This window comes from Apodemus sylvaticus, chromosome 16, assembly GCF_947179515.1.
Source record: "Apodemus sylvaticus chromosome 16, mApoSyl1.1, whole genome shotgun sequence".
Taxonomy (NCBI): Eukaryota; Metazoa; Chordata; class Mammalia; order Rodentia; family Muridae; genus Apodemus; species Apodemus sylvaticus.
In genome coordinates this window covers 36,216,609-36,237,872 of record NC_067487.1, presented here as the reverse complement: position 1 = coordinate 36,237,872, position 21,264 = coordinate 36,216,609, and the positions used below count along the sequence as shown (strand labels likewise).

At 44.3% G+C, this 21,264-nt stretch overlaps 2 protein-coding genes across 5 annotated transcripts in view; one reads left to right on the top strand and one right to left on the bottom strand.

Annotated features, from left to right (window-relative positions):
- Lifr (LIF receptor subunit alpha) overlaps nt 1-7,788 on the top strand; it is a 70,854-nt gene extending 63,066 nt beyond the window's left edge. For all 3 annotated transcript variants that reach the window (XM_052160140.1, XM_052160138.1, XM_052160139.1), the window contains 2 exons: nt 479-557; nt 919-7,788. In XM_052160140.1, the coding sequence (XP_052016100.1) occupies nt 479-557; nt 919-1,542 (703 nt within the window). In that variant the 3' untranslated portion in view covers nt 1,543-7,788. The remainder of the gene's footprint in view (nt 1-478; nt 558-918) is intronic.
- Nucleotides 7,789-17,900: 10,112 nt separating this feature from the next.
- Nucleotides 17,901-21,264, bottom strand: part of Egflam (EGF like, fibronectin type III and laminin G domains) — a 184,121-nt gene continuing 180,757 nt past the window's right edge. For both annotated transcript variants that reach the window (XM_052159847.1, XM_052159848.1), the window contains 2 exons: nt 19,408-19,511; nt 17,901-18,656 (listed from right to left, as the gene is read on the bottom strand). In XM_052159847.1, coding sequence (XP_052015807.1) covers nt 18,502-18,656; nt 19,408-19,511 — 259 coding nt within the window. In that variant the 3' untranslated portion in view covers nt 17,901-18,501. The remainder of the gene's footprint in view (nt 18,657-19,407; nt 19,512-21,264) is intronic.

Sequence of the window (21,264 nt, the reverse complement as noted above, 5' to 3'; positions counted from 1 at the left end):
CACACACACATGAAAATAGAATTGATTGTTGTAATGTAAATGCTTGTGCACTTACCCACCTTGGTCAAGCACTTCCACGCACTGGAGGTGTCCCTTGTGCAGACGAGACTCTTTGATGGCCAGAGGACTGCATAGGCCGACAGGCCCTTTGAGTAACTGACCCCGGTTAATCCGGTTTGTGATGAAAACTTGGCTCTGCTTCATGTGAGACATGATCGCAGCCATCACTGTAAATTATTTACTTTGATTTCCTTGAGCCAAATAAGGCCTTCCAGCATAGAGCATAGAGCTGGTTCACAGTGTTCTCGCTGAAGCCCTACGTCAGAAGCTCTCCCGTAAAGACCTCCTATTCATGGCTCAGGGGTTCATTGACATTGTCACAAAAAAGTCCCCAGCCAAGCTATATGACCTGTACATTTTGTTACATGATCGATCGCTGCGTGATAGTTATTAAATCTACTTCATTCTTTGTTTGAAGGATTAAGGAAACATTCTACCCTGATATTCCCAATCCAGAAAACTGTAAGGCGTTACAGTTTCAGAAGAGCGTCTGTGAGGTAATCCTTCCTTCTTTGTTGTGTCTTTGAGGACAAAGGGGCTCCCTCCTCTGTTTGTTGTGAGAAGCTTGTGAGGTGTGCTAGTCAGCATGGAGAACAGAGCACGCATGTTTAACTCTGTCTGATGTCCAGAGGGCTTCATCTTCAGCGTTCACACTACACTTCTTTCGCTGCTATTAATAGCAAGCAAAATATTGACGCGGAGGGAAAAAAAAGTAGCTTCGTTCTGGATGTGAACTCCAGAGCTGCGGAGGCCAATGTTTATAAACAGACGTGAAAAAAAAATATGAGTCTTTCTGTAAGAGGGGCCCCATGGGAGCATGCAGCGCTGTCTTAACCACTGTTCCAAATTTATTTCCAGGGAAGCAATGCTAAGACATTGGAAATGAATCCCTGCACCCCGAATAACGTCGAAGTCCTGGAGTCTCGATCAATCGTCCCTAAAATAGAAGATACTGAGATAGTTTCCCCAGTTGCCGAGCGTCCTGGGGAAAGTGCCGCCGAGGCAGACCCCGAGAACCACGTGGTTGTGTCTTACTGCCCACCCATCATCGAGGAGGAAATAACGAACCCTGCCACGGATGAGGCGGGAGGGGTTTCTCAGGTCGTGTACATTGATGTGCAATCCATGTATCAGCCGCAAGCCAAACCGGAGGAAGAGCAGGACATCGACCCCGTGGTGGTGGCGGGCTATAAGCCACAGATGCGCCTGCCCATTACCTCGGCTGTGGAAGACGCAACGGCGGAAGATGAAGCGGATAAGACCGGAGGTTACAGACCTCAGGCCAATGTAAATACCTGGAATTTGGTCTCCCCAGATTCCCCAAGGTCCACAGACAGCAACAATGAAGTCGTCACCTTTGGAAGTCCGTGCTCCATCAATTCCAGGCAGTTTTTGATTCCTCCTAAAGATGAAGACTCTCCTAAGTCTAATGGAGGAGGCTGGTCCTTTACAAACTTCTTTCAGAACAAACCAAATGACTAACCGGGTCACCCTTTGTCACTTCAGTCTGCCATCTCAGTAAGCCCCCACTGCCGCTGTTACGGCAGCAGCTGGGGCATTTCTGGAGGGACCTTCACTCTGGGCAAGTGACACTGGAGGTGTTAATGTGCTTTTAATGTATCCTAAAAGCCAGAGTGCAGTGACTCAGCCCTCAGCCACAGGAACTCAAGATTTGAAGCTGTTTTTGATTGAGCCAAAGAATCCTCCCGAAGGATCTCAAGACTAACTAAAACTGTCTAGTGCATACATGCTAAACAAATCTCACAACTGTTTTCTGTTGTTTATGGTTTTCTCATCTCTGTATGGTATGGAATTGCAAGTGGATTTACAGGCAAGGGAGAAAAACGGTCCAAGTCAAAACAATGTTAATTTGCCTGACATTTACTGCGGTCTAGAGGAAAACCAAGCACAGATTTTTAAAACCTTGATGATCTCTCTCTCTCTCTCTCCACGGCATTTACAACAGCGAATCTAGTTTTTAATGTAGCAGCAGCTATCTGGTGTTCTGTTTGATAAAGCGTGCCGATTTCTGTGCCTACTGTATAATGGTTATCAAACAGTTGTCTCAGGGGTACAAACTTGGAAAGGCAAGTGCAACGCTGACGCTGACGAGCCTGAGTCAGCATCACACCGGCCTGCTTTCACGAGGTGTGAAAACCATTCTCCTATCAACGTAGCTCGCACGATAGCTTCCATTAGTGCAGTCGATTGCTCGAAATGTTGGAAATCTCTAGGTCTATACCCAAATTTTCCCTATTTGTTTTGTGTTGTATTATAGGGTCTGCTTCATAAGAGCAAATTCATTATTATTTACAGGTATATAGTTGTAATGAGTTACTGAGTAAGATGACTACTAAGAAATAGCCAGTGGTGTGTGCGGACTGCATCACTGGGACTAGGCCCAGGTCCCCCTAAGAGGATAGACAGCTGGGATGATCTCTGAGGCTTCTGAGTAGCTTTCTCTGCTGCTTGGTAAGACATGGCTCCTCCTCCCTCAGGAAGTTGGGGGTCCAGAGTCTCAGACCCTGCCTTCAAATCCGTAAACTTAAACATAAAGGGAGGTAACTTCCACCTGGAGCGGTTAGTGATTTTGTAACGGAGGTCATAAAACTTATGGAATCGGTAGGTAGTGACCTGTGTTCTGTCAGCAAAGAAGAGGCAGGTCCTGAACACAGCACCCTCAATGCACCCTGGCTTCTCCTCAGCAGCGTGTACAGTGAATGTGATTCTTAGAAAAATCACATTTTTAGGGGTGTCGTGTATTTGCTCTGCCTTTGGGTTGCCAAAATACATGACAGTTTAAAACAGCTGAGGAGTAGACTTTTGTGTCACCTAAAGTCCCCCAAATTTTCCAGATATTGAATTGTTCTTTCAGCTCAAATTTCATCTTTTTTTAAATTTAATTTTATTTTTTTTATTTTTTGAGACAGGGTCTCCTTATGCAGCCCTGGCTGTCCTGGAACTCACTATATAGATGAGGCTGGCCTCAGACTCAGAGATCCACCGGTCTCCCGAGTACAGGTGTGTGGGCCACCATGCCTGGCCTCTTGTTTTGTCTTCTAAAGAATTACGTGAGGGAAAAAATACAGGATAACAAGGGACAAAATCATGATCCTGTTTTTAACCCTAGGATTCAACTACATTTTGGAGCTTCGTGATAGGATATTATGTGGAATGAAATTCAATTAGTCTTGCAATTATATACCATATAAAAGATAGATAGTAGTAGCTCTTAGAAATTTTCAGTACTGAAAAATACTCCAAACCAGAGCCATCACCAAAGAGTTTTTGTCTTCCTTGTGCCCTCTTTGGCTCTACCCTTCACCCAGCCACTCTGAGCCCTGGCTGCCTCTTCACCCTTCCCTCTCCCCCTTCCCCTCCCCCAACCACACTCCCTGTTACATCTTGTTACTGCTATGTTCTGCTTGCCCTCTGTCTTGTTTCCCAGTGAAGCTTATCAGTTTCTTTTCTTTCTTTCTTTCTTTTTTTTTTTTTTTTTTTTTTTTTTTTTTTTTTTTGGTTTTTTGAGACAGGGTTTCTCCGTGTAGCCCTAGCTGTCCTGGAACTCACTCTGTAGACCAGGCTGGCCTCGAACTCAGAAATCTGCCTGCCTCTGCCTCCTAAGTGCTGGGATTAAAGGCGTGCGCCACCACCGCCCAGCTGCTTATGTTTCATATCCCCATCCAATTGGGATGAGCGTCTGCGAAAGTTAGAGCCTATCATTCTGAAGTACATTAAGCTGGGAGCACAAGGAAAGGTCAGAAGAAATGGACTCACAATGTCCAAAGGAAGCCCTTATGACGTGGGCGTCTAGAGTGTTGGAAGTTTAGAATGCTGCTCATCCCGCCCTGCCTCTGAAATCCGTTCTCAAGGACCACTGAGCTATGGAGAAGCAGGCTTGCCCTGGATTATCGTAGGAGAATGTGACTAAGGCCAAGGCAGCTTCTTTTGTCTTTTCCCACTGACGTGAATATAGCTGCATCCCTGGGCAGTGTTACTACCTCTGCAGTTGTGCATATAGGAGTAGCCTACACAGGAAGAGGACGGGGCGAAGAACACCATTGCTGTGCCCTCACTATCCGTCTCATTCTTTGGAACTTTGATAAGTGTGTGCTGCAGTTATCAGTGCAAGGGTCGTTTGTGTCCTTCCGTGCAAGGTGGCCTCGGCGTGGATATGCTCTGAAGTCAGGGTAGCTGTGAGAAGGGAGGCTACATGTGTTCCCAGCTCTTAGAAAAAGGAGAGAAATTATTCCTTCCTAAGAGGAGCCCAGTCATTGGCCAGACAACTACAGCCGTTACCACCCTTTTGTAAGCCAGTTTCATTCAGACTTCCCTTTCGAGAAAGGAGATTGAAAGTATCATAATACTTATGAGTGGCCATTTTAAATAGCATCTAATTAAAAAGAACATTCTTAAATACTTAGCTGGGCTTTTTGAGTTTTGTGCTCCATCGATTAATGCACATGTGTCTTCCGAATCTTCCCCATTGGTTGAACCTGTAGTGTCCCGGACTTGAGCCGGCAGCGCTGCATATCTGGAAAGTTGGGTTGTGTTTCTGAGCTGTGTGATAAAGGTGCTTTTGTTCCTACAGCTGGCAACAGAAGCCACCATTCATTGGGAAGCTCAAGAGAGGAACTGTCAGCCTTGGTTTTCACAGTGGCCTTGCTTTCATGGTTCAGGGAACTGGAAGGATCACATTCCGAACACCCAGTAGTGTCTATCGCACTCAGACATGACGGTGGGAAGCCACAGTTTTAGAAGTTCTTGCAAACTGCACTCTCCTTAGAAATCTCTCCTGCTGTAGTAATCCTGTCTGTATTTATCAGATATCACAGCCCTTTCTGTGCTCAGTAAACCTAATTTAGTGAAAGGCTAGAGAACGTTTCCTCCTGATAGAAATTTGAGGTCAATAAATATCATGGTATTTTTGCAATTAAAGTACCCCTTAATATGTCAATATGCAGAAAGTATTATCTCAAAGTCTGTTACTGCTTGGGCACTTACTCTGATAAATCATGTTGTGTTTGCACTGAGGTGATTTCTGCTGTTTCCTGTTTGAAACTGCATTGAAATAAGTGAAATGGCCTTTTAAAGGATCCTGAAAGTGCAATACTTGGCATCTCAAGTGAAGTGTGGGGGAAGGGCCATTAGCTGCTAACGCCAGGCGTACAGTGAGAGTTCAGTGTCTGTATTGATGGAGTCCCTTTCTAGAGTGTGACAGACTTGTTGGAACTGGATGGAAGAATGGTAGAGGTTAAGATGTGACTCGCATGGAAAAGAAGTAACTGAAAGGTTTGCATGCACTGTGGAAACAGCCCCACAGTGTGAGGGGAAACTGAAGACTCATCAGACCTTTCACGAGATAAACACTGTCAGCACACTTTTAACTGCAGAGTTTGCTTTTATCTAATGAGTACCCAGCTTGGAGATGCGTCTGTACCAATATGGTATATGTTATGTCAAGCATCGTGCGTGAGCTTAGTTGATCAATAGAAGAACTCATTGTCTTGGTAAGATATTTCAAGACATTTCCATGAATTGAATTGATTATTTTCTGCTGAAAAAGTTTCATGCTGTCATACCTGTCTTACCTCTGTGTCCAGAACAAAAAAATTTACAGAAGGGGGAGGGGCAAGCAAAGAACTTGTGGCCAAGCTTACAGGACATTAGTCTTTTAGACATAGCCCTATCCTTCAGATTCATTTAGCTTGAATCATGGATTCTGTCCAGTGCTATTCATACTGTTTAAGCCTGTTAGGTTACTAGGGTTGTTAGGTTTTCACTCCCTTTCAATTAGTCCCTTTATCTTAATAATTGCATGACCATATTCATGCTGATTATAATACAGATGGTATTTCTAAATGTAGCAGAAAGGATTGGGAGCAACATTTAGCTGAGCAGTACCAAACTTTGTTTTCTTTTTCCTCTTATTAGAGTTTCTGGGGTTGTCATTTGGTCTAGAATATCCACATGCTTCTAATTATGAGATTGTGACTGGATCAGGTTGTCCTTAATCAGAGTAGTGCTTGTTCTCCTGTATTATGAGTGACAACTTTTGTCCAAAGTGTAAATAGAATTTGCTTAAGTTATATTCAAGCTGTGGCATACTTTTATTACAAATAAACCATATCTAATTGCACATTAAACAAGTATACAATTTTTGGTCACTGGAACCAAACATTTTAAAAATGAAAAAACATGCTGAGGATAAAAGACAAGAACATTAATGTTATTGATTCATATGGGTCTTCAAGATCGCCTTTGTATTATACAATCAACACGAAAAGAAATCCAGCTGTTATAGACATTGACAGCCTACTTAAATTTATTCTGTTTCCTTTTAGTTTAAATTATTCCATCTTAAATGGGCTGTTTCAACTTTCGAACTAGCTTCAAGATCCAGTAGCATATCCTTAGAGATCAAAATATTTTTAGGTAGTAACCCTGTCTTCCTTAAGTCCTTTAAGCTTAGCCCTTTGGCAGATGGTCAGAGAACAAGACACTGAAGGAAAGTTTTCAGATGACACCCTCCCTGTTTGAAGGATACTTTTCAGATCGTACTCTCCCTGTTTGATCCAAACACTTTCACTGTCTTTTCCCAGTTCCTTCCATTTACTTTTCTTTCTGATGTATTCTTTAATAAAGTATGAGTAGCGTGGGGAAGCGTTGAAGAATCAACCCCGTTCAGCTCCTTGTGGTGGGTAGATAGATGTTAGGGGATACCCCGGGACACAGCTGCTAAAAGACATTTTATTTAGAGTTGCTTTGAAAAGGTTGCTCTGGATAAAGAGATGCACTGAGTCCAAAATGTTACCAACTTACAGGCATGTTCAAAGGTAAAGCCATCTGAAAGTTCTCAGTGTTCCTAGGAAAAATTTTCAGAAATTATTTTACCAGATCTTTCATTAGCAGGCAGACCATCAGTCTTCCCTGTAACACTAAGAAATTGCCATTTTTTTTCCTTTCAAATTTGCATTACAGTGCATTACTGTTTACAAGACACACATACTGTGAACAGATCTAAGTCTTTGTCTTTTGTAAGGTTTGTAGAATGAATGTTGTTTTAAAGATGGTGTTATGTTAAATATGTTTAGGTCTCTATAAATGCTAGCTCCTGTTTACTAACTTTTGTTTGGTCAGGTGTGTGTCCATGTAGCTGAAAGAAGATAGAAATTGTAGTTTGTATAACTTGTCCCTTTTTTTTTGTTTGTTTCTTGAAAAATTACCATTATAGACCTGGTGGTGTTAAATCAAAGGATTAGTTATGATGTGCAATACCTAAACTCATGTTCAGTCCTATAAAGAATCTTTTCAATGCTCACACACAGAAAGTAAATGAGATTGATGTGTGTGTGTGAGTGTGTCTCTGTGATTCACTCTAACTCAAAAGATTCTGAGTTGAGTATGGAGTAAAACAATACAGAGATTGACAGCAGAGGCATTTCCAGCCTTGTGAAATGTTATGTCGCTATTAAAATAGGAAATTTGAACCCTTTAGAGTATAATTTCAGAATTTAACTTCCATATCTTTTGGGAAACATGATTATCACAAGAACATAGATTATGTAAATAACCTATTACTAAGACACTGCAAATATAAAACTAGTATCGCTTGGCTGTTAATTATATAAAGATGTTACCTATGTCTGTTTTTAAAACATGCATGTATTTAACAATTTTATCATAGTGTTGTCATGGGAAAAAATAAATATATTTTCTTACATCTTACCCTAGTAAATTTGGACATTTATTGGTTTGGGGTGTTTTCCCTTATGTCTCAAACATTTAGGAAAAGTGGCCTTCACTTTGTTCTTTGTTAGCTTTTACTCTTATCCCATAATAATCAGTGACTCAAGAAGCTTTAGTGGTGGTTTTAATATTTGGAGATGTTGTTAAGCTGTTGATATAGCACCTTCCATTTGCTCTGTTAAATTCATCTTATATTTATAAAGAAAAAACAATGATTCTTATATTTAAATTTAAAAATTAAATTAATTTTTTACAAAGTGAGAACCCAGCATTAGCAAGTAACAAGATCATTGCCATATGTGGTTGTGCACACCTTTAGTCCCAGCCAGCACTAAGGAAGCAGGGGCAGAGGCAGAGGGATCTCTATGAGTTGGAGGACAGCCTAGTCTATATAGTTCCAGGCCACCCAGGCCTACATACTGTCAAAAAAAAAAAAAGAAAGAAAGAAAGAAAGAAAGAAAGAAAGAAAGAAAGAAAGAAAGAAAGAAAAAAGAAAAATGCTGGTCTGTAAAGCAAGGGTTTTAATTTATTATCTCCCAAGAGAGCTGAATATTTCAGGAGTTTCTGGGAATGCATTAAAATTTCAACTGAATTTTGAAATATAGTAATTGACTTAACAAAACTACAGCCATTTAAAAGTATGCAGTGGCATTAGAGAAATGTTCTTTGTCTTTTGTAGCTCAGACTTACCACGAATAACAACCAGAGCTTGAATGGGCCGACTTTAGCCTGTAAAAGTACAAGCCAGTTGTAAATTAGTTGCGAAACACATGTTAATATTTAAGTGCTAGAAAAGCTCACACATATGGTCTGTACTTTGGGGAATTCTCAATGCAGAACTTGTTCCCAGAAGGTTGAGTTCTGAAGCCAAATTGTATGCCACTGGTACCTTCAAGAACTGCAAAACTGTAAAGATGTACTCATTAAGAAGAAAAAACCTAGAGATGGATGAATACTTGGTAATGTGTGATCTCCAACATGACAGCACAATGATAGCAATCCTCTGTACTTTACAAAAGAACTATAGAATTTATTTGAAATGACCCATACATTTGATCCAGCCCCCTTCCCCGTGAATGGCCAGCAGGAAAACCGATTTCAAGACATTCAGCCTTTATAACCCAGGGAAATTGATAATGAGAGATGACTTGAACTGCTTCAAGATTAAATTGGAGATGATTTTTACTTAGAAGATCAATTTCAAGTTGTGGGGATAAGAAAAGAATTAGAAAATTACTTTGATAAGCTGTCAAAGAGAAATAATGTTAAAAGGGAGGAAACCCCAGTGCATTCATCTTTCTGGTAGCTAAATGCTTGAAAGGGGAGAAATAATTTTAAGTTCCAGCTCAGATTTAAATCATCTGCCCCCTTATGGCCCCAGCTGGCCTGTCACCATGGCAGAGCTGTGTCAGCACTCCAGGCAGCCTGGGAGGAAAACATAATGACTCTTTCTTCCTCACTCCTTCCCCTCCCCTTCAGAGTGCCGGTGCAAAAGCAATGCACATGGGCAGAGGAAGCAGTGCTTTAGAGTAGATGGCCTCCCCTCCCCCACCTTTCTTGCACAGTCACAATGCAAAACAGCTTGCATGCCCTGTCAGAAGCAAACCAAGAATCTCATTACCCCAGAACCACAGACACTGTTGGCTAGGACTGGTTCCTCCATTTTCAAGATGACTCTGGGGGGACATTGTCATATGTGAGGCTGCACAGTCCCATCTAGGATCCTTGAGCTCACCATTGATTTAGGGTTAGGTTCAGGGTTAGAGTTAAGGGTTAGGGGTTAGGGTCACCTAGACCATACCTCATGCTAAAGCCTGGTCCCTGGTTGTATATCACAAGAATGCTAAGGCTTATTATAGCCCAAGCATGTAACATTCCCTGCAGGATAGATGCTTGCTCTCAATATGATCCTCTTTCTGGCCAGCAATACAAAGGTATAACTGCTTGCATAATAGTTTAGACACACATTCCTCTGCAGCACTCAACTTATCAGAAGGTGACAGCACACGGAAAATGCTTTAGAAAGAGACCCCGAAGTCTGTTTCCCTAGAGTGCAGCCAGAGCCACACTTTACTCAGGTAACTTCGTCCACCCGAGGCCTCAGTAGAACATCCTCAGTAGGACACCCGAGGTCCTGCCAGTGGTTTTAGGTCTCCACTTCTAAGCTTACTTCACCCAGTCCTCACATCCCCATGGCAGCCGGGGGAGAGCTGGCCATTGCGACTGTTCCCACTTGGTGTAGAATCCATCACATCTCTGAGGCTCGGGAAATCTTTGAACTTCTTTGAGGACAGAGAATGGACCAAGCACAGCCCTAGGTATCTTGTGATGGGTGATCCCCCTCAGAGCTGATGAAGAGCTCTTGTTATACCTCTGTCCTTGGACTAAAAGTGCCTTGTGGTAGCGCTTTTATTAATAAGCAAATCTTGATTAGACAAATCAATACTAAAGGAAAATTAGAAATGGATAAAAGAAACTTATGTAATCTTGGACAATATTGGCTCTCTTTAACGTGTTACTTTTTTGCCTTTTGAGACTATTTGAGAGCTTGATTCGTTTCTTGAATACATCTCGAAAATCTTATCAACAGTGTTTCTAAGGCTGGATGCATAAAACACCATCAGATAGATGATAGATGGATTGTCTAATTACATATGATGAATTTTTTTCTATTGCCCATCTTTAAAAAAAAAAAACAACAACTGGTAGATGGTTTTGAATGTCAAAAATACTTGGCTTGAGTTGTGTCAGACTTAAGACACGATACTTGATTTTCATACTAAGAGCCACTAACGTAAGTAAGAACTCTCAAAACCACTTTGCGATAAAATGTGGTATTTTACAACTATCTGACTAAGAAAGATTTGAACCTAATTCCGAGTCATGCTTACCTGTCACTTCCTCTAAGATACAGCCGACAGACCTGAGCCAGGGCTTTCTAGGGTTAATGCTGACTGACAACTGCAAAGGGCAGCTTTCTGACTCAGTGTCCTTAGCCCCCAGGGTACTAACCCAAGCCGCTGTGCGCCACCCTGAGCATGCGGTCGTTGGCACTACATCCTTATACTCAAAGAAAATGGATTTTCAGGAACTATAAATAGGAGGTCTAAAATAGATTTTTTTCTCTGACTATAAAATTTCCCTATCCTATGAGCCTTTGACTCATTGTTTAGGGAAGTTGGGCAAATAAGAAAGATATTCTTAGTATGAAAAAGTAAATGGTTATCAGCAGACAGGATTTTAAGAAACTCCCGGGATTTTTTTGCCCCGTGGCTTGAAAGGTTCTTGCCCCAAACTGAATAAATAAAACATTATCCCTGTGGTTAGGTTACTAATAAGTGGTCTTAAAGTTAACAAAACATTGGTACACCGAGAGCCTAGCTGAATGAGGGAGATACTCCAGAAAGGATAAGACTCGTCTGTGGATGGCCTCTCCTGGCCTTGAAAGGATGGACGGACCAGTGAGCTTAGAGGGAATAAGCTCTCAAAAAACTGCAACCCAGACTCCTTGAGTTCTGTTTTACATTCTCACCAGCTTCTTGGGAGAAAGCTCCCAGGAAATGTTTCTGAAATGAATATAGTTCGATGAGATTCTGTGGGGGGAGGTCTGCAGCAAGGCTAACTGAGAGGCACTAGCAGACCACTGACCTGAGGCCTCCCAGGGGCTTTGGTTTGCAGGCTAGACAGAGGGATGACCAGGTGAGTCCTCCATCCTTGGCAAGTGGTGTTTATCCCACCAGCCTGCTCAGCAGGCTGGAGCCAACCATCACAGAGACTTCTTTCATGTCTGAGGTCGTGTGAATATGCCCTGGACAACCAGTGGGCACATTGTCTATTAAGCAATACCCCATTTTACACCCCTTTCCCATAGTTTTCTCTGACACCTCCCCCACCCCCACCAAATTCAGAGAGAATATGGGATATCCGCCACAGGCACTCAGTTCATTGTGTGGGGGCCCTGTGACCCCTCAGCCTCTCCTCCCACTGTTCTATCTGATACTTCATTTTCTCTGACTCTGCTCTCTGTCAGCCAACTTCCTCGCAGGGCTTTCCTCAACTAATCCCCTGGCTTGGTGCCCCTAACTTTTGTTATTAAATGAGTATAAACGGCAAATTCCTTGAGCCTCCCTGGCCCTCCTTCTCAGAGATATTTCTATCCAAGTCCTCTTGCGCATAGCCAAGTCAGCACTGCAGCCCTTTAATATCAGACTGTCCAAGGAGGCTGCAGCCCCAGGCTGGGCCCCCCACTTAGAGATGGGCAGCTGGAACAACAGGGTGAGACCACACTATGTGTTGGGAACCTTCTGTGCCTCCAGACACCCTTAGAATCTTAACACAAAGCAGAACAAGATTGATGAATAGAGACTTCCTCCAAACACTAAGACATGATGTTCCTCTCTGTCTTTCCAGGAAAGGACAAGAGTTCCTAGGGGCCACACACTTTCTAGGACAAAGATGTTTCAGCAAGGGAAAACAGCAAAAGTTGGTGAGGCGGAGAGGTGTTGCCCGCTGTCTGCCTTGCTCTCGGAGCACACGGTTTAGCCAAAACAAGGCAGGGGCCCAGGGATCAGCGTTTAGCCAGAAATAGTTTAAACGACTCCCCTGTGTTTTGGAGGCTATTTCTGGACTTGAGGCAAAGGAGAAGAGGGAAAAGAATTGACTCCAGACCTGTCTGTAGAGGGGCCTCAATCCCACCCAAACACAGCAGTTTTTTGTCTACACCTGCAATGAAAAAAACTCTGGAAGAATTCACTCTCAGCAGAGCTGTAACAACAGACTGACAAGGAGGCTCTTGAGACCTTTGCTCAGACCTCCCCACGGTGAATGCCAGGAAGCACTAGCACACCCCTGTGTAACCCTATGATCCTGTTCCCAAGGCTGTGTCAGGGTTATGCCCTCTCTGAGACCTCAGACAAGTCCCCTATCATTGCTACTTTTCTATTGTTGTGATCAAGCACCATGACTGTCTTAGTCAGGGTTTCTATTCCTGCACAAACATCATGGCCCAGAAGCAAGTTGGGGAGGAAAGGGTTTATTCACCTTACACTTCCACACTGCTGTTCATCACCAAAGGAAGTCAGGACTGGAACTCACGCAGGTCAGGAAGCAGGAGCTGATGCAGAGGCCATGGAGGGATGTTACTTACTGACTTGCTTCCCCTGGCTTGCTCAGCTTGCTCTCTTATAGAACCCAGGAATACCAGCCCAGACATGGCACCACCCACAAGGGGCCCTCCCACCTTTGATCACTAATTTAGAAAATACCTTATAGCTGGATCTCAGGGAGGCATTTCCTCACCTGAAGCTCCTTTCTCTGTAATAACTCCAGCCTGTGTCAAGTTGACACAAAACCAGGCAGTACAGTGAACAAAAGCAAATCAGGGAAGAAAGGGTTTATTCCATCTTAGAGTTTGTAGTCAATCAGGGAAGTCAGGGCAGGAACTCAAGCCAGAATCCCCATGGCTTAACCAGCCTGCTTTCTTACAGCACTCAGAACTACCACTCCAGACACTATCTAGAGTCAAGACGTGCCATCCTATATCAAATCATTAGGCAAGAAATATATATATACACATACATACACGTACACATACATACACATACACAAACATATACATATGTGTATATATATATATATATCCCCCACGGACCATTCTTTTTTAAAGATTTATTTATTTATGTGAGTACATTGTAGCTGTCTTCAGACACACCAGAAGAGGGCAGCAGATCTTAATACAGATGTTTGTGAGCCACCATGTGGTTGCTGGGAACTGAACTCAGGACCTCTGGAAGTCTGGAAGAGTTTCTTAACCACTGAGCCATGTCTCCAGCCCCAGGTTCTGTTTTCTTAAATGACTCTAGCTCATGACAAGCTGACATAAAACTGGCCAGGACATCACCTGTCTTTTTGCACAGCTTCCATCTTCTCAAACCAAACAAGCTTACTCATTTTGGCCAGGGGCACGACTGTTATGATCAAAGGCATGAGCGTTCTTTGGATGTGAATTTGAAGCTGATAACACTGAAGGCTTAGGCCAGAAGCTGGTCTACACTGTCAAACTGGGGTAGCCATATGCTGGCCTCCATGGAATCACCTGTAATCTAGAACTTCCAGGTGACAGCCTGGTACTGACACCAATGCCTACCATCTTGGGATAAGACCTTGCAATGAGTGGGGGCGGGGCAGCAGCTCCTGCCAGGCCCTTCCTGTTTTAATCTGTTTTATGTGCATGCTCAATTACAATGCACTTGAAAGACAGAACCTCTGGGTTGAGACCCCACTGTGGGATTGGGTTACAGCCACACTCATCCTCACTTTGTATTGCGGTGGGCTTTTTTTCTTAAAGAGATTTATTTATGTATTTATTGTTTGTTTATTTATTTATCTATTTATTTATTTATTTAGTATATGTAAGTACACTGTTTCGGATGACTGTGAGCCACCATGTGGTTCCTGGGATTTGAACTCAGGACCTTCAGAAGAGCAGTCGGTGCTCTTAACTGCTGAGTCATCTCTCCAGCCCGGGCATTGAGGTTTTGATTCTTGCCTGGTGTGTCCTTCCTCTGGGCCCCCTCAGGGTGAAAGTTTCACAGAACCGTGGAACCTTGTTTCATTCCTCCAGTGCCCTGGCATGCGTGGCCAGGCCTTCACAGACTTCTAGCACATGAGCAGCTACTATATATTCCGGGGCTGGGCAGAAACCGGAGGCAGGGATGCGAAGGAAGGAACGGGAAAGCAGCTAATGTTTTGTCCAGGTCCCTGAGTCCACACAGCCTCTTTTCACTTGCAGTGTGATTCTCTTGCCTCAGGCAGCAGCAGCCAGGGCTCTACAGGCTGCCCCTGGGCAATTTTCTCCCCATGAGCAGCCGAATGGGGCGAAGGCTGGTGGTCTGGCCTCTGTGAGGGGCTGCAGGCTCCTCCTTCTCCTCACTTGTTCTCCCTCTGGGAACTCTCAGTGCTAAAAACAAACTTTCTGAGAACCATATTTTTCTGGGTTAAAGGTGAAAAATGCAGCCTTTCCTCCAAGTGGAAAGCGCTCCGCCCGCCAGCTCCGGGCATATGTCCGAGATCCTTCCTCCCACTTGGAGAGGTGGGAAAGGGAGGAGGGGAAGAGGTGTCGGAAAGCAGAGGAGGGGGAATCGGAAGGAAAGGCCGCTTACTGTGGACCTGGGGCGGTTGGTGTGTGGAAACCAGTGGGCCTGTTTGTGTTGGAGCGGCTCGAGGCCGGAATGGGGCTGACCAGAGTGGAGGGGAAGCAAGAAACCCGAGCAGGGAGCAGGTCAGAGCAACAGACAAGCTTGTCGGAGTGCAGGGGCAAAGGTGGGCGACCCCGTAGATTTGTCTCAGGGAGATCTACGTGGGTCTAGAGAAAACACACAAGATTATCAAAGTCCACTTTAATAGAAAAAGCTCTCTGTTCCCATCATCTCCGCTTAGAGCATGTGGAAAGCTCTGGGGAGTTTTCTCAGATTCAGATAACGGGGGCAGGGGGCTTTTCAGGAACTGATGATGCTGCACGGAACCCTTTCTCCTCAGATGAGATTACATGGCACCCCAGTTCCCTGATCACTCCCTGAACCTTCTGCCCAGGCTGAAGCCCAGCTGGACTTCTCAACCTGCCTCTCACCACAGCAGCCACATGAAACCAAGTCTACGGCCCTGCCCCCGGCCTGTGCCTCCTCAGAAAAGCACCGCTACCATATATCAGGCAATGAATGGTAAGGGTAGGCAGTCAAGTGAGACAGAGCTACGAAGACAGGGTCAGGGCTACTCGCATTGAGCCTGGCCCGTCTCTTCTAGCCTCACGTAGATGGGCTCTCCTCAGTCCCAATGCTTCTGCAGAAAAGAGAAGTCACCAGTCACGGGGGCCACCTCACCTCTATGACACGTCTTTCATTAACGTGATCTGATAGGGTGGACCTACTGACTCACTAATGGTCCTGATTTATTTTCACCCCTTCTTGTATCCATGACAAGTCCCTTAGTAGGTCCTCTCACGATCAAGAGTCCCCTCTTTGCTATTGAATCTTTTTCTTTGTTTCTCAATTCTGGCGATGGTAACGGGATGCAGGGGAAATGCTGTATCGTAGTTCTGAAGCTAGGACTAGTGCAGGAGCCCGGCACTGCTGTCTAGTGTTCCAACTCTCCTCCACTGTCATGACACAGGCATACCAGAACTAGCCAGTTGGGCCCAGCACGAAGAGGGGCACATAGAGCAGATCCAAGTTACCGTCCCATCTCAGTTACTCTGGTAAGAGAAACTCCAGCAAAGACTGGGAGGACGACCGTGTCACGGATCATCAAAGCCGGTAGAGCCTCCAGGCTGGCTACTCAGGCACAGGAGCCACTTCCTGCTGTGAACCAGGGGCAGGGGTGAGGTGTGGGTGTTAGTTAGGCAGCCTTATTGTGGCAAGATAATGGCTACACTTAGAGATAAAAGCAGCCTACCCACAAGTCCAGGCTAAGCTCTTCCCAGATCTCCTGCCCATTAGCACAGAGTGAGGTCTAATCTCTCAGTTAGAGGTTAAAGACTTGAGCCTCATAATTGCATCTGCTATAAACTCATCCCACAGAGCCTGGGTTCTGTCCACAGAGAGGAGGGGAGAGTCGTGATCCTCCATCTCTTATCCTTCACTCAGACCCTGAAACTCTTTACCCTTCTGGGTCTTTCTACCTCATTCCTTTTGTACCTACGGAACCCTTCCTGCCTGTATTCTATGACCTTGTCACTGTCCCCACCTCCCCTTAACCCCGTGAGCGTCCCACCCAGACAGGGCTTCAGAATCAACACACACTCCCAGGTCCTCATCCCTGGGTCACTGCATTTCCCTGGGATAACGCTTGCGTAAATCAACAACTCGTCTGAGGACAATTCTCTGGCCTCCGTTCAGCTGGATATTTTGCTAAAATCACAATGATTATATCTTTTTTTTCCAGAGGCGATCTGTTCAAAATGTGCTATAAAAACAACTCTTATTTTATCATAGGAAGTACTGGCCCTGGGAGCCTCCAGAAGGTGTTGGGGTGAGGGTGACTGGGAGGTAGTGGGGCTCACGCTCTACCCCATGCCTCTTTTTTAGACTGCCGGGTGATTTGGGGCAGGAGAGGGGGATGACTGGGACTGTTATTACTGTAATTCCTTGCCAAAAAGGCTCCTAAGCATAAGAGGCAGAAGGTTGGAGTGTGGGGCAAACCTCTTTGGCTTATTTAGCCATCTCTTAGAAGTCTTAATATGCCTAAAAACTGCTTTGCACAAAGCTCAAGTCTCTGCTGAATGGATGCTGCACAAACAAGAATAGAGCCGTGCCTGAGACTAATTATAGGCTCTTTCAGGAGTTGGATCGTATTGCCTTCCACTTATAGGGGCAACATTCATCTCACCTTTCTCTTAGTAAGTCCTCTTATGGGGACCAGCCAGGGAGCCAGCTGTCTGCAGTCATGTGTAGGCATAGCACAAGGCACAGCTGATGGTCCAGAAGAGGAAAGCAGCCTTCTCTGTCGGGTCCAGATCTGCTGACCCTGCTGAGGACACGGCCCTAGATCCCACACAACCTTGGACTCTCTAGTAACCTTGTTGTCCCTTTGCAGATGTGGCCTTGTCACGATCTCCACAAATGACTGAATGAGTTCTTCCTCTTTCCCTTATTCATGTTTATTACAGACACTTTCCCTTTCTTAAAACAACAATAGTAATGGCCCAGCTCGGCAATACATTCCTTTTCATCTTTTCACTTTGGACAGTGGCGTCATAGTCATCCCCCTCCCCCCCCCCCAACCATCAGCATATACTGAAAGAGAATGGTCCCTTCTCCCACTGGCCCACCCCAGTCACTTGCTACCACTCCACTGACACCACAAATGGCCCAATTGCATCTCCTTTGTGAGAAAGCTATTAGGAATGTGTGCCATGATTAGGATCAGCCACTAACTTTCAAAAAGCACACTATGAGTGTAGACAGGCTGCAGCTATAAAAATAGACACATAGAAAAAGTACAGCTACAAAATCAGAGGGCCCACTTTCTTCCACCTGCATTGTCAAAAAGAATATTTGCATTAGAGGTAAGCTTGGGGGAAGGAGGCCACAGTCCAATTATTATTCTAAGTTTAATTTACCCCCAACGTTTATTTTCATGGACTAGTCAGAGCACACTGAGTCAGCCAGCGAGGCATGGAAGGGGTTAATCTACACAATCCATAGACCAAGATCGGAAGTATGAAGTTCAGAGTCACACAGTCTTTTCTGCTAGTGTCATAAGTCAAGGAAGAGCAGAAATATTTTAATACTAGTCAGAGGGGTGTCTCTCCATCTCTGTCTTGTCTCTTTCTCTCTCTCTTGCCCATTCACTCTTTCTCACCCAGTCTGGCTCTCACTCTCTTTAACACAACCCAGCCATTGAGCTACAGCAGAGCGTTTCCAGAGCTTGCAGTGACATCTCATCCCTCACAGACTCTACATGTTGAATGACAAAGTCCAAAGCTTCTTATCCACAGTAGTCCATTGGGTTTGGTCCACAGAGCATTATCAGAGAAGGCCACCCAGGGCCTTCAGTCTCTCTCACCGGGGTGTGCTTTGTCCTCGATGAAAGTAAACACACCTGATTTCAAGACCTCTGAGTGCAGCATCAGGCAGGGTCTCTGGGCCCCTAGGATTTCAGGATAGAGGCTAGGGCCTTGGGCAAGGTCAGCTGGTGTTACTTAGCCCCACAAGTGTTGATGTTCTTCCCATCCACAGCATCCTCCACGAGGGAAATGTGGTAATCCGTGGACAGTGTGAAGTGGGAGATGCAGCCCACAAGGCCTCGCATGTACTGTCTGTTCGTGTGCAGAGCGATTTCCTTCATTCCACCTGCAAGGAAACAAAGGGCGTGGTGGTGGTGGGGAGAATGAACCGAGAAGAGGTGTCACCTGTTGGAGATTCTTTATGGTCTGCTTGAGTGTCCCCTGGCCAAAGACAGGGTGTCTCGTACATCACAGATGTTAGATTGATTTTGATCAGTTGAATATACCTCCGAAGGCTACAGAGGCTGATCTCAGGTGTGATTTCTGGCTCAGCTGACAACCTTAAAACCAAATAGTTCTCCAACGGAGTTTTAAATGTCACATGACATCAACAATAGCTGCTGCCTTGGCTGTTTTTAATTAAGCTCACTTAAAAAAACACAAAAGGTACCAATTCGTGCCTTCTTTTTGTTTGTTTGTTTGCATAGTAGATTATTAGCCATTTATAGAAATTCTACTCATTCTATTCTGAGAGAGAACACACACAGACGGATCCTCCTTCCTCAGAGAGAATTCACGTAGCTATATTTAGAAAGTTCCTATTCTATAAATAATAATAATAATAATAAAGTGTGTGTGGTTTTTTTCCTGAAGGATCACTCCAGAGCACAAAGGCAATGTGAGTGAGTCCTTTCCTGCCACCTCAGTGATGAGTCAGAAGTTCAGAACATGGAAGAATGGACTATTTGGACAGCTTCCTGATTTCCAGGTATTTGATTGACCCTGTGGAGTAGACAGCCCTGGGACAACAAATAAAGGTCTAATGAGGGAAAGGAGGAAAAGGTCTGACAGATTAAGCTTTGGTCAAGGTCACTTACCCACATACAGAGCCCCATTGATGTTCAGTTGCCGCATCATGCCGGGTGACTTGCCTGTTCTGGCTCCGTAGTCATCCACTGTAATCTTCCCAGACTGGCCATCCCTGCAAAGGAAAGCAAACTGAAACCAAACGAAATAAACTATGATCATTGGAATTTATGCAATCATTTCCGTTTAGAGGTATGAAAGTACCTACTATGTACTAAGTGATGAGGTTGTCAAAAACATAACAACAACAACAACAACAACAACAACCCACAAAATGCCAGCTTTTGTAGTCCCATCAGACATGGGACCAACCCGAGATCGTTTCCTGATACCATGTCTTCATTCACTGAGTTTTCAAGAATTTCTCCCTGCTGTGTCTTCCATAGTTTAGAAATGATTTTTACACCCTCACGCCTGGATGCTATGTTGGGCAACGACCTTCACAATCTGTCTTGTTTGTACCGCCTCCCCTCCCTATTTCTCTAAACAATTCCGGCTTACTTGATCTCATTGAGTAATATGAACATATGAGCATAATTTCATTTTTTGTATTTCTGAGCTGAAGACATAATGTACTCCATGGCCTTTGATACTCCTTGCGGCATCCTAGAGCAAGGCAAGACCTCCAAGCAAAGGAACTGGTTCTCCTCAATGGTGTGTCTTGGGCATCTTGAACAGGGTATGGCTCATAATAACAGGTGGATAAGCCAATGAATCTGTAAAGCTTAACATCCACACGTGAAATGGAAATAACTAAGATCAACTTCCAAAGCCATGGTGTGTGCAGACCATCTGCTGTACAAGCAAAGCACAGGGGCGCAGTGCCTGACACACATCTTGCCCTATTGAGGCATGCCAAAGGGGCACGTTGCTGTGGTGATCCACATAGTATCATAGGATTGTTTTTATGCACAACAATGAGAAAAAAATACAGATCTTAAATTTCTGTGAATATGAAATGTTATAAAGCATTGTGTCTCAATTATCTGACACAAGATGTTGGATAGAGATGAGTTCTTTCCTCTGCTCTATTAGGAGTCATGCCTGTGAGACCAGAATCACTCAAAGCAAGACAGTGTACAAAGCAGAGCCCACCTCCTTTTAGATTCCCTGTCTTGTATATTTTCCTATCTCTGACCTGAAGCCTTCCATAGAGAATTAAGATCATCCCAGTCCTTCTTATCGTATGTGGTAGCTATAGCCTTGACTTACCCAGTTCCCACTAGGCCTGCCTGCTCACCACTCACAGTGTATGAGTAGATACTCCAACCCGCCCAGCTCCTGGCTGCATCTCCAATTCAGCCCTCACTGAAACCCAAGACATACTAGACATGGGATGGATCGTGTCAATAGGAGGGGCTATCTCTACTAAGCTGTGTGCACATGCAAGACTGATGTTCTGGCATCTGAGTTTCTTCTGAGAGAACATTCCCTACAATATTTCTCCCAAGCATCTGAAATCCCTGTGTGTGGGCTACATCATGGGGTAGAACAGAAATGTTTTTTGATTTTAGTTTCTACCCACAATAATTTATATAGTTTTGGGAAATGCATTTAACATCTGTTTCCTTACATGTCTAGGAATGGACTGGTATCCACAGCATTGTGTGTTCTCACATACATAATCAAACCACAATAATTATGAAAGTTAAACTGGTCTACAGTGTATGACTATTCTACCAACCATTTTGACCCACGGATATAATGAGCAGGATATATTACTTGGTGTTCCTGGGGCAGCTGTTGGGATTAGATGAGGCTGGACTTGAGAATCAAAGCATTTCACATTCCTTTGGAGATGCCTGTGTGCAACCTCTTTTGTAAATGAGGGAGAGAGAAATGAGCCTTTTACAAGCTGAATGCTAGGG